The sequence below is a fragment of the Crassostrea angulata genome, chromosome 10 (genome assembly GCF_025612915.1).
Source record: "Crassostrea angulata isolate pt1a10 chromosome 10, ASM2561291v2, whole genome shotgun sequence".
NCBI lineage: Eukaryota > Metazoa > Mollusca > Bivalvia > Ostreida > Ostreidae > Magallana > Magallana angulata.
Genome location: NC_069120.1, coordinates 54129487 through 54143826, shown reverse-complemented (window position 1 = coordinate 54143826; position 14340 = coordinate 54129487). Strand labels below are relative to the sequence as shown.

At 34.2% G+C, this 14340-nt stretch overlaps 1 protein-coding gene across 1 annotated transcript in view; it reads right to left on the bottom strand.

Moving 5' to 3' along the window:
* Positions 1–617: 617 nt before the first annotated feature.
* LOC128166051 (protein O-linked-mannose beta-1,2-N-acetylglucosaminyltransferase 1-like) overlaps positions 618–14340 on the bottom strand; it is a 28721-nt gene continuing 14998 nt past the window's right edge. Inside the window, exons 10-21 of the mRNA XM_052830956.1 lie at positions 13688–13758; positions 13001–13076; positions 12759–12884; positions 12366–12424; positions 12122–12194; positions 10895–11023; positions 10453–10643; positions 5596–5704; positions 4922–4993; positions 4432–4473; positions 4236–4303; positions 618–3964 (exon numbers count right to left, since the gene is read on the bottom strand). Of these exons, the coding sequence (XP_052686916.1) occupies positions 3895–3964; positions 4236–4303; positions 4432–4473; positions 4922–4993; positions 5596–5704; positions 10453–10643; positions 10895–11023; positions 12122–12194; positions 12366–12424; positions 12759–12884; positions 13001–13076; positions 13688–13758 (1086 nt within the window). The 3' untranslated portion in view covers positions 618–3894. The remainder of the gene's footprint in view (positions 3965–4235; positions 4304–4431; positions 4474–4921; positions 4994–5595; positions 5705–10452; positions 10644–10894; positions 11024–12121; positions 12195–12365; positions 12425–12758; positions 12885–13000; positions 13077–13687; positions 13759–14340) is intronic.

The following is a 14340-nucleotide window of genomic DNA, read 5'->3' as shown; positions in this document are numbered from 1 at the left end:
CGTATTTTACAAACATATGTTAACAATATATTTCAAACATATGTTCAACATACTATGAAAAATTCATATGTTTAACATATGTTCAACGTATGTTCAACATATGTTACTCGAAACATATGTTGAACATATGTTGCAATTTTACCTGTGTAAGGTATATATTCTATGTACTATATTGATAGGTTAGAGTTAGTAGTTTCTAAAAATAATTTTTCCCCCGCCAAATCAATATGGGTAGGTACATGTAACTCTAGCACTGCAAATCACGCACGGTAAAATACTATTTTTCTTTGACGAAAACATGTGTAATCATTAATAATATTTATCAAATGAAAATTGCCAACATATTTTAATAAAAATAAAGTTTTAAAATAAATTGATTACCTTTATTAATATCTTTTTTAGCTCACCTGAGGTTGACTTAGCTCAAAACGGTGACGTCATGAACACATTTCCTGGCATTGCTGAGACACTCTTATCATAAACAACAAAATAAAACACTAATTGTTTTTATATCTATTTTATTAAAATAACCAGAAATTGAATTTACTAAATTATTGTAAATTCAGATCTATTTTATTATAAGACTAGAGGTGTTTCATTGAAAAAAAATAAAAAAATTTTATGATAAAATAAATATTATACAGATAAGATTACATGCATGCACACAATGTACACCACATTTTGTTTGGCGTAGTTAGCAATCATATCAGAAATAGCTGAATTTTGATGCAAGATCAGTCTGGGCTATCCTAACTTTACTTCAATTTTACCCCAGCCCCTACACACAAGCAGAATCTTTACATTCATTACTTAGATCTCAGCACAGCCCAGACTTAGCTGCCATAACCTAGCTGTTTTTAAGAATACAAATACACCAAATGGCACCAAACTACAACATCTAAAAACTGCACAAAAAACCACTGTAACAAAAGCTGAGTCACTGCAGTTTAACTTCAAATCATGGCAGATAATTAACCACTGAACTTAATTTTGAAATGTAATAGACATGATCCAAATAATATCAGGTTTTTAAGGGTCCAAAACAGGTAGAAAATCAATAATTACAATATCAGTAGATGAAAAAACACAATATAGAGTCAGACTAAAATAAATTATCATCAGTGTTCGTAGCATAGTTTCTGAAGCACACCAGTTTTCTTTAGAGAAAAAAATGATCAAAAATATAAGTACATATAAATCTTAAAGTAAAAAAGCCAAAGACATATACAACAGTGAAAGTATATTTACTTGTATATTACCTTCGTTGAAAAAAATAATAGCCATAAAAAAATTGCATAGAAATATTGAATCACAACCTGTTTCAATAGCAGTTCAAATGAAGCACAAACAAGCAGGTGTAAAAGACGTAAAAGCAGTGCCGATGCCGAGCATTGATGAGTTTACTAAAATTAATCGACTAGAGCATTCATAAAAAATACAGTATAATTTTCCTTTTGAATGCCCAGAACTCTAACAAAAGAGGATAGTTAATTAAAATTTATGTTAAGCATTTTATTTAATTAACAAAATTAGAGAAACTTTAATTACCAGTACGTTCTTACTTTAATCATCTATATTTAACTTTCATTACCTTTTTGAAATACTGTAAACAGGGTTATTTTTGCCCTTTTTTGCAAACTACTTCAATACAAATCAGTCCTAAATATACACTAAGTTGCAATAATTTTTTCTTTTCTTGCATAGAAAATTAAAAAGTTGGCCCTTATTACTGGTCGAATGAAAATTGCTATGGTAACACTAACAAAGGTATTAAGTAGTGAAAATTCTTTTAACAGAGAATATCACAGTGGACAACTATCACATTTCAAAACCTATATGTTTGTGCAATGTCAACTTTTAATAAAACATATACCGGTATTTTCAACAAAATTTCGACAGTTTTGTTCCAATCCTTTTTTTTTTTTGGATTGTATGAAACAACAATTTACAACACAAAACACATTCCGTAATGAGAGTAAATTAGACTTAGGTAGCTAAACACAGTTCCGTATAAAATCCAGGGGGGTTTTTCTGTGGGGAAAAGGATGATGGGTAGGGATTTTCCTGCTATTTTTATGCGGTATGCATGAAAATCAAATTTTTAAACTCTCAGTTGCATAATATAGTGAATTATCTTTCGAATACATGAAAAAAGTATGTAGAAAAATTTTAAAAATATTTTTTGTGAGTCTCTCAAATAAAGGGCGGTAACTCCAAAAACATCCGGATTTTACACATGCAGAATTTCATGAATTTTTTAGCGGATAACATAGCTCTTTAAAAAGCTGGCGAATGTACCCTGAAAATACTATGAAATGATGCCTCAGGACTTGTTCTTGAAAATGGAGAGAAATAAAAATGGCTGATTTGGTTGCATTCTACTTTTAGGGGGAGCCTAAAATGCATGGGTGTACTGCATTTAGAGGCATCCTTTTGTCTATTTTCCGCATGTTTTGAGTGCCAAATAAATTCTAGCATTAAGTTACATGTGCATTATTTTTAAATATTTAAAAATTTCACGATTTTATCTTTCTATTGATATATAGATATATATGTAACATGTTTTAACAATTTATTTTTATAGGGGACAGTTTTGCTTGCCCCTCATCTGAAAACGTCCTTATAACGTTACATATAAAACTGTGTTTTGCACCCTTAGTTCCGGAGAGATGTAAATATTGTAGAAGGACATGTGACCTTCATACAATGACCTTAGGTTGACCCTAACAGACACAGATTATGTTGATGTGAAAGTCTGAAAACATATCACCAATGCTTAAAACAACATCAAGGAATGTTTAAATGTCTGTCAACAAATAAAAATCATCTGAAAAGAATATGGCAAATCTTTAGATTGTTTAAATGTCCTTTGTTTTTTGGAATTTGGCATTTGATATATAAATATACATTCATATACATTACAATAATCTCTCATAAGAAATCATTGCTATGATGTTCCTTGAACACGGTTTATTGTTCATTCAATATACTAGTAATGCAGTTTCATAAGTAAAGAATTTATCACAATTTTGAGTGTACATGTATTACTAGAATATCAGCTGAAAGCTTAAAGGCCTGTTTTTCATCACTAGACATCACCAATCAAACTTTGAGCAGGGTAAACATACCACACAATGAAAAAGCAGGTTACTGTAAATGCTAGATTCGTTAGGAGATGTTAAGATAACAAGTATCCCTACAGCTGGTAGGCGGTGAACATTGACTCTAATCGGAACAAGATATATTGATGGTTTGTCATTAGGAAAAACATTGGCATCAAAAATATTCTTCATTGATTAGATGAAAAAAAAACTAAACAGAATAAAGAGAAAACTTTGCACCATCAAACGCTATGTGCAGCTTATAACTCTTTTACTTGGACCTTATTCATGGAATTAGTTTTTCATTGCAGTTGTACAGGAAAAATACATTCTGTACAACTTTTGTCTTTTACATGTAAATCACCCAGGGATATAGGACAATCACAGGGAGACTATTTCTGCTACGGTACAGCTACGTTGTACATGTATCAAAAATAATAATAACATGTACTTATCAAAAACTCAAGAGTATTATTATAGATTCTTGACATGTGTGCAGTATATCCACATGTTAAAGCTACCAATACACGCCAATGTATTTAAAACAGACATTGGTTTATCATAACAATAAAGAAGTTGTTAACTCCAACAAGATGATAATATTGCACCCAACAGTTCCTTACAGGGTTCGCTCCTGTTACACTGTTTATTGTAAATTGTGTCTAGATCCTGGTCCAAGAGGAGGAACAGCCAAGTCAAATTCCTAAGTTTACAAGTAGTCGGAGCCAGATCTACCGTGGGGATGTATTGCTGGCAGGGGACAGCCCTTTACTAGGGGTCAGGGGTCATCCCACTACTGGGCCTTGGCTTTCTTTGATGGTTCCTCCAGTGCAAATGGCTTCACACTGTCTGGTTTATGCGAGCTGTGTAAATAAATAAACAAATGTATGTCAAAGACTAGATAAAAATTGATTGGCCTTTGTTTATTAATAATTGATGGAAAGAAAATATTTTCAGTTATTTAAGGAAACAATGTAATATATCTGCAGAGTTAGATAAAAAGACATGACTGAATAACAAGAACCATATTTTAACTGCTTAAAACCTTATAAATAAGATCAAGGGTGGAGAGAGAGAGAGAGAGAGAGAGAGAGAGAGAGAGAGAGAGAGAGAGAGAGAGAGAGAGAGACTTACTGGTAGGGGGAGGCAGGTACCCCCACTAGTATTACAGGTGTTCCATTCAGGTAGAGTCTCCACATACTCTGAAATCAGCAAACACAAAACTTATACTAGTATTCTCATGGACTGATTGTTGCTTCAATAGTCATAAAAGTAATATATAATACAATGAATAACTTCATCTGCATCTACTTATAGTAAGAAGTCATACCTTGTGAAATCCTCGCACATCTAGATCCCACAAATGGTAGCACTAAAACACAGAAACAGGAAATTCATGTAGTTTAAATGAGTGATCACAAAGGATAACACTGTTGGAGAAATCTTACGAAATTGTATCTATTGATCTCAAATACATGTATGTATATATATATATACGTAACACAATAAAGTTATAGTACTCATTCTTTATTCAAACTATAACTAAATCTACAATATTTTAAATCAATGCTTAAAATCAATTGAACAAATTTTGTTAATTGCCATTTTTTTAATAATGGATACAATGATCAGGTCTTATAATTTGTTAATGATTTAAATTCAGAGGCAGGTGTACCCTATAAATTCATGAATATCAGGCAACCATGTAAAATACCAATTCCACAAATAAATCTCTCTTTCTCTCTCTCTTTCTCTCTCTCTCTCTCTCTCTCTCTCTCTCTCTCTCTCTCTCTCTCTCTCTCTCTCTCTCTCTCTCTCACCTTGGCGAGTTGTTTCCAGGTGGTAAAATCTGTGGGATGTTGCATTTGTATGTACATGACATGTACAGTATCCTAGACACAACATAAATATGTTTGAAATGTACAACAGTCTTTAGAAAACTAAAACAGAAGAACTGTCCACCGGCATTATTTTGGTGGGATATAGAGGTTATTGATGAGCATCACAGACTGACTGTCTCTTTTATGACTGTTATCTAAGCATCACAGCCTCAGTGCCTGCTGATTTTTACTATAAGAACTTTTAATTATAGAAAGTAAATAGTTCAGAATTAACATTCAACTATAAAAAGTCCTTAAAATAGTCAATAGACAAAATTCAACGTACTGCACTCATGGACAGGAACTAGAGTAATGTATATGTTTACTTCATGTATATACCTTGTTGTCAGGGACAGGCCCGCTATCACACGGATCCTTGCTGTGATCATGTATATGTACCATAGTTATATATAAAATGTACTATATGTACTATAGTTATATATATAATGTACCATATGTGCCTTGTTGTCGGGGACCAGCCCGCTATCACACGGATCCTTGCTGTGATCATGTATAGGTACCATAGTTATATATATAATGTACTATATGTACTATAGTTATATATATAATATACTATATGTACTATAGTTATATATATAATGTACCATATGTACCTTGTTGTCGGGGACCAGCCCGCTATCACACGGGTCCTTGCTGTGGTCCACTACTACCCCTGACTTCAGGATCTCATTTATCATCACTTCGTATTTGTCAGCTGTCATCCTGGAAAATATTCAGATTACATTTTTATATTCAAATTTGCATCAAGATAATTATACAAATGAGTTATTCATGCATTTCTTCATCTGACATTTGTAATTACATATATATGTACATTAAAACACATATAAGTTTTTAGCTTTAAAAATGAAAATTTATGAATCTATAAAGACAGATGTAAATTTATGACCAAAAATAAAAACAAACACAGGTGACTTATATATAAAAACTTACAAAGGTATTGATTTTACTAAAGGAATACTGTAAATTCCTTATATTTACACGAGTACTTAATTCTGCGATCCTGCTGGTTTGTATCAAAATGCGAGAATATAAAATCGTGAACATGGAAGTGCTCTCCTTATTTCTTATAGTTTTCAACTCTCAGAAAATAATGGCAAGATTTTTAAATCTGCGAAGGATGCTTCTCGCGATTTTACGTGGATAGGCCTATTATTTCCTCGCGTTTAATTTAGAATCTACAGTAAGGAATCATTTTTAGCTCACCTGAGCTGAAAGCTCAAATTAAGCTATTCTGATCACATTTTGTCCGTCGTCCGTCTGTCCGTCCGTCCGTCTGTCCGTCTGTAAACTTTTTACATTTTGAACTTCTTCTCTAAAACCGCTTATCCAATTTCAACCAAATTTGGCACAAAGCATCCTTATGATAGGGCGAATATAAATTGCAGAAATAAAAGTCCGACCTGTATTCAAAGCGGAGAAAACCTTGAAACTGTAGAAAAAGGGGGGTGCATTTTTAAAAATCTTCTTCTCAAGAACTACCGAGTTAAATTCAACGTAGTTTAGCATAAATTATCCTTATGGGAAGGAAAATATAAATTGCAAAAATTAAGTGCTAATTCTGTTTCAAATCTGAGTTATTACGAAAATTATAATAAAGAAAAGACGTGTTTCAATCAGTTTAATAGCTTCGGGCTCGGCATACGGTAAAATGGGTAGGCAAGGCTTGGCCTGAGCAAAACAAAAGATTGGCAGGTATTAATCTGCCAATCTCATTAAAATTTCGGGATATTTGATGGACCAGTATATTTGTATTCGCTGTAAATATTGCTTCAAAATAATGCGTATTTGGAATTGACGATTGCCGATCTGCCCCGGCTTTTATTTTGCCACGGCCCGGGTTTGCATACCCATTTTACCAAGACTCGTAGTCCATACTTCTAAAACGAGGTTCTTTGTTTAAAGCAGCCATGACATTAAACGAAAAAGGGTCGACCTGACTATGATGAATTTGCTTGCTATGCAACCGTTCGCGTATGAAGGGAAATTTTTGAAACATGCAAAATATATTGGTGCCGATTTTGTGAAGTAAATTAAGTCTGAATATTTCAATGCATTGACAGTTTTCACACATGACGTTGGTGTTCGCTTGTTCTGATTTTCGTTTCGTTTTCATTATTTATGCTTTGTAACCTGGGAACTATCGTCTGTATTTCGTGATTTTTACGTATCAAATCAAACAGAGACTTCGGTAAATCAAACAGTTAACTGTTTACCTGCGCAAATTAAGCAAAATCTGATGTAGGGGTACTGAAATACAATTCATTCTATCGGTAATTCGGCATTATCTTTTGCGTAATGGTAGATTAATGCAATAGGTTTTGTTGAGATGCTCGGCATTTTCTCGAGTTTATTCAGTTTAAATAGAGTTTGATATCGCTGACGGAAATATGTAGGTATATACATGTATATATATGATTCATTTCGAAAAATAAATTGTGTTCTTTATTTGTTATACATGTAGTGCATGTTTCTTGTGTTTAATTGTTACCCTACAATTTCTATTTACTAACCATATTTGAGTGTTAAGCTTCGAATTATAAGCAAGATACAGAGATTTGCTCACAATTCTATGTTTGTATACAGATCTTAAAAGCTAAAGATTAAAAAAGTAAAAAATGTGTCAATATTTATTACCAAAATTTTCAAAGTCTGTTCTTCTAGAAACCAACTTATTGAATTGTAAACTTAACCTTTTTAGCTCACCTGAGGGTTGGGCCGCGAGGGGTACGGGATGTTTCGCACCTATACATGTTTCGCGCTGAGATGGTTCGCACCTATTCTGTTTCGCTCTGAGATGGTTCGCACCGCAATGTTTCACATCGAATACATTCTCAATAATAAATAATTTATGAAACATATACATGTAAATGTTAAGTTAATATTCCAAAATATTTATGAAATAAAAATTTAATGTTATCATTAGTAATGCAGTAATACCGGTAACTATTCGAAGACCATACTAATTATTCTCTGAAATAACACAATAATTAATTCATATAATTAATTGCACAAACAATTAAGTCATTAGGAATTATCAATTACCAAAAGCTTAGACAACACCCTCTAAATTTGGCAATTAAATCTTTAATGACAATTTTTTAACATTCTCTGGTGAACAATACTAGAAAGCAACTATAAAAAAAATGTTACCGGTATAACTGCATTACTAATCATAACATTAATCCGTTATTGAATTGAATCAATCTGTGCCACGTGCAGGCACATCAATAATGCTTTCATTGAAAAAATCGGAGAACAAAAAAATCGTTTGCAAGTTGTTTTAAAAGATAATTTATGAATATCTTTTTTTACCACTATGTACAAGATGTACAATTAGTGTGTCTCTGAATATTTATCTCAGATTATTTCTTATATTAGGAGTAATGATTCTGTATATAGAACTATATGTGTGTTATTTTCGTGTGTATTTTTCAGTAATTTGTATGTCATTCTCCAATGACGAAATTATTATATTATAAATATATGGGAATGGAAATTACATATGTATCAAACATTACTTTTATTCAAAAGAAGTACAAAAATGGTAGTTGAATGGATGCAGAGGCGGCAATTTAAAGTTTAAAGCAGAAAAGTGATGTAATTAAATTATCCCCACCTTTAGATCTGTAGTACATAATTACCTGCAATAACACCCCTAATTTTTCATAAAAAACAGGTAAATCTCAAGAGAAAGTCATGCTATAATTGTTATCACAACACAATTAATACCTCTTGTTCTGAACCTATATAATAACGCAATGGCTTCAAAGGCCTCATAAAAAACCCCACCGCGAAAACAGGACAAAAAAAACGTTATACTAGTGGCGCATATTATATTTAATGCAAACACCGTTTTAATGTTTTTTTAAACTTATTTCAATTCTTATATAGATTATAATTAACTTCAGAGCAATAATAAAACGAGAAAAATATCTTAATACAGTGAGATGTTTCGCTCCGAGGCAGGTGCGATACATCGAGGTGCGAATCATCTCAGCGCGAAACAGAATAGGTGCGAACCATCCCGGATTCCACAATGGGGAGACGAAGTTTAACAAATGAATATATAGAGTAAATCTTTAAAAATCTTCTCAGAAACTAATCGGCCAGGAAAGCTGAAACTTGTGTGGAAGCATCCTCAGGTAGTGTAGATTCAAAGTTGTGAAAATCATGACCCCCGGGGGTAGGGTGGGGCCACAATGGGGGGTCGAAGTTTAACATATGAATATAAAAAGTAAATCTTTAAAAATCTTCTTTTCAGAAACTAATCGGCAAGTACAGCTGAGACTTGTGTGGAAGTATCCTCAGGTAGTGTAGATTCAAAGTTGAGAAAATAATAACCCCTGGGGGTAGGTTGGGGCCACAATGGGGGGTCGAAGTTTAACATATGATTATATAGAGTAAATCTTTAAAAATCTTCTTCTCAAAAACCAGCCAGGAAAACTGAAACTTGTGTGGAAGCATCCTCAGGTAGTGTAGATTCAAATTTGTGAAAATCATGACCCCTGGGGGTAGGTTTGGGCCACAATGGGAGGTCGATGTTTTACATAGGAATAAACAGAGTAAATCTTTAAAAATCTTCTCAGAAACTAATCAGCCAGGAAAGCTGAAACTTGTGTGAAAGCATCCTCAGGTAGTGTAGATTCAAAGTTGAGAAAATAATGATCCCCAGGGGTAGGGTGGGGCCACAATGGGGGGGGGGGTCAAAGTTTAACAAAGGAATATATAGGGTAAATCTTTAAAAATCTTCTCAGAAACTAATCAGCCAGATGATTCTTTATAATTGTTAAGACTTTGGCCCCAGGACAATTCTTTGGCCTCACGAGAAGGTTCAGAGTTTGATGTACGCTTATATCCCATATATAAACTATTGTAAGGGATCTTTTTGAGAACTGCAATACCCAACATATGATTTGACTATAAAATCATCCTGTTAGAAAAGGGACTAATGATTATAAACATAAGAATATCCAGGGGAAAATGAATCTATTTATACAGGATCTACATGTATTATTGTACATTGTCTAGATAGTTTGTATTATGACTCCATTGAGCTGATTTTATCATACCTATTGTTCCTCAGGTGAGCGATGTGGCCCATGGGCCTCTTGTTTAAGTATTATGAGGAGATAATTATCACCTCATAATATTAAAAAAATGAGTCCTTATTACATGTACGTATATTGGTATATAACTTTCAGCGATTGTATGATTAAATATTAAAGTATTGGCATATTTATGTGATTTTTATTTCTTTTAATCATAAAAACCCCGCTTGCGCCCCGACAATACGTCATTTGAATTTATTGGACTCTACAATACAAAATTGATTTGTAGTGTCATCAAAGACAAACACACTGAAAAATGTAACATGTTACATAAGAAAATTCTAATATATCAATTCATGGAGGAGTTTATAAATTACAAAGGAAGAAGTTCAGTTTTACCTGTCTAGGTCCTTCAGAGCGACGTTAGATTCGTTAACAATTGAGTGTTTTTTGAAATAGACTTCTTGGAAGTACGGATTCATGTTGAGTCCTTTAGATCCAAAGTGATAGGTGCGGGAGACGTCCGGAATGATACACTCCCGGTTCTTCCTGACCGTGGGGAGACGCATCCACATGTCCCAGTCCCACTGCTGTCAATCACAGAAACACACAGGTGTTAATTAAAGGTAAGTCATCAGGTGACTAATTACAAGGTAAAAGGAAGTAAAACTACATCAAGACTGACATCATATCATTGTGAAATATCAAACAGTATTTTAGTTTTAATAAAGGAAAATGAAACTACCCGGTAAGTAAAAATAAGTTTTTAGCATATTTTTGGTTGGGTAAGGGTTTAAACTTATGAAAGAAATTTGTCTGTTAAAAATCAGTTTTTCCTTACTTTGTCAGAAGAGGGCCACTGTTTCTCCAGTTCGTCCTTGAAGAGTTTCTTCTTCAGCAGCCAGCCCAGCCCCGGCATGGTCTCCACCCGGTACAGCTTACGTGGGTCCTTACACGAGTGGGAGTAACCCTAAAACAAGGAACCAGGCCAAATCTTAACAAAACTTTGACCTTAAGCAAGGAACCAGGCCAAATCTTAACAAAAATGTGACCTTAAGCAAGGAACCAGGCCAAATCTTCACAAAAAATTGACCTTAAGCAAGGAACCAGGCCATATCTTAACAAAAATTTGACCTTAAGCATACAACAATTTGACCTTCAGCCAAGGTTCGTGTCTTTAAAGAAGTGGAGTGGGATTGAAGCACAGAATGAGGCTAATACTTTTTTGAGTTGAAAAATGTTATGTTGACAGTCTTTACTTGAGTTGGACTCTCTTGTTAACCAAAACAAACAAGGTCAACATTACCAACAATGATGTGACCTTTATAAATATACATAATAGGGTAGTAATTTTTTATCAAAACAATTCAATTTTTAATAAGAAATTGGATTCCAATAACAACCGTTAAATTACATGTATCATTTGATCCAGTTTTCTCACGTGGTTATTCCAAGCAAAGATACAGCTAGGACTGATGTTGGGATGTATTCGGTTTACTTACCTGCTCAACCACCATAAACTGATGTTGGAATGCATTCGGTTTACTAACTTGGTCATACAGCATAAACTGATGTTGGGATGTGTTCGGTTTTAGAACCATTATAACAGGAGCTTGGACTTTGGGTAGTTGTGTCAAACAGCAATGTGACGTATGCCTGTCTATTTCATTGTTGCCCACTCAGTGAAAGCTAATTGAAATCAACACGATTTGTCTGGCTTTTGAGCTAAGACTACCCAATCGGGGCATACTTCACTTGAATCCAGCGTCATATTTAACATGTTTTGACACAAGAAATGATAGCTACGTCCTACGGAAAGTCCAAGGCCTTGTTAAAATGGTTCTACTTACCTGGTCATACAGCATAAACTGATGTTGGGATGTGTTAGGTTTTACTCACCTGGTCATACAGCATAAACTGATGTTGGGATGTGTTCAATTTATTTACCTGGTCATACAGAATAGACTGATGTTGGAATGTGTTAGGTTTTACTCACCTGGTCATACAGCGTAGACTGATCTGGTCATACAGCATAAACTGATGTTGGAATGTGTTCGGTTTTATTTACCTGGTCGTTCCAAGCAGAGATACAGTACAAACTGCTGTCCTTCTCCATCAGGTGCAGGGTCTGACTGAAGTAACTGAAACAAGCAGAACACTAGTAGTTTTTGGAGGGATGAATTCCATTTGTAAATTTGATGACATTTACATGAGTATAGCATCAACATTTAAAGACAGAATTTTACTTTTCTTTGTTCCTCTGAAATAAATATAAATGGCTTTACAGTTCATAGCAGACATAATTGACCTACTTGAAAAAGTCTGGTGACACATCTAGATCTTCCTCAATGACAATGGTATACAAAGCCTCCTGGGGAGAAAATTTGAAATTACATGATTTGCATTTAAACTAAACTTATTTTACACGATTGATAAACAAGTTAAATAATTTATATAACCATCTTCTGTTGACATGAATGTTGACACAAAGGAGTCAACAATTAGGGAAGAAGCTGGGGTATCCAAAGAGTACCTACGTATTGCGGCTGTGACCCCCAAACCATCTTACACACAATCACTGATGATCATATGATATCGTTTGACAAAATAGTTTTTCCTTGATACAAAAGTTTTATCTACAGTATAAATGTACATATTTCTAAAAACCATAGTAGAAAGTAGAGAATAGAAAGTCAAGGACTTACTGGGTGAAGGTCAAAGGTGGCAGTGAGGCTGGCCTTGTAGTGCTGGCTGACCCTGGCGTTCTTCTTCCCCTGGGGTGTGTGCTGTATCCCTCTCAACCCGAGCAGTCTGGTCACCTCCAGGGGCTCCTGACACAGGAAAATTACACACACAATTTAATTCCCACAAGCTTGTCAGTAAACATAGTGGTAACTTTGTGTGTTATGCAGTCTATTGTAACAACAACTGTTAGGGATGTACAGACCTGGAAGAATCCATCGATGAACACCGTGATCATGTTGGCTCGGACTCCAGACGTACCTAACAGTCTGACCAGCATCCTGGGGAGGTACAATAACAGCAGGGTATCACACATCAAACATTGATGATATAAAAAGAATATAATATCAATGCTCATTATATCACTTCAATGGTCAATGAAAAGAAACATAAAGATAGGTGGACAGCTATGACTACAGAAGCATTAAATCCTGTGGAGGAGTTAAAGGTATCAGGGTTAGGAACACTCCCTTAAAGTACAAGTATACAAGGCACTAGGGTGAGACAGTTAAAGGTGGTTTAAATTTAGGACTTATAATTCACCAATAGAGATACTGGGGACTTAATGTTACTCACGTGTAGAGATACTGAGTATTTAATCTCATCTATAGAGATACTGTGGACTTATAACGCATCCATAGAGACACTGGGACAAAAGTATTACTCATCCATAGAGACACTGTGGATTTATAACTCACATATAGAGATACTATAGACTTTTAACTCACCTGAAGAGATACTGTAAATGGACTCACCTATAGAGATTCTGGGGACTTATATCTTACCTATTGAGATACTGAAGATGGCTGTTGGTTATCACATAAGACAGACAGATGGACAGACAGATGGACGGACAGACAGACAAAGTACTGCATCATTTACAGTAACTCACCTATATAGGTACTGTGGACGGTTGCTGGCTATCACAGTTATTGCCACATTCTTCAGATTGTCCACCTCTAACTGTTCTCAAATTAAAAGATTTGAGAAAATTTAGAATGTTTGCTGGCTTGATACTTTCATACACATAAAATATCTATCATATAACAGATAAAATGTATCTTGGCCTACACCAATTCGTAATATAGTTCGTTGGACTCTGCAATTTATTTCAAACACAATTTAATATATAACCAAAAAATGTGTTCTTTGCATATATGGAAATATATGGGTATAAGTTTTTTCAACTTATTATACCAAACTCACTTAAAACCTGACAACACACAAGGTAGGAAATGACAGAAGCACGGGCTTAAAAAGTATTCTTTATAATGCCCGAATTGTGAAAAATGGGTGAACATCAATCTGATTAAAATCAGATCCTCAATCTGCTCCTTGTTTTTCTACTGTCACAAAACAAGGATCTGAAGAAATACTGCTTGAGGTCCCCTCCTGGTGAACTTTAATTCAAGAATATTCATGAGTTATCTTAACCAATCAGAGCAAGTGAAAGAAATAGTAATATCGGTTACCAAAAAAGTGGAGTCATAGGATGAAGTGATGGCACATGTTCTCGAATTGCTCGTGTCAGAGAGATAGAGGCAG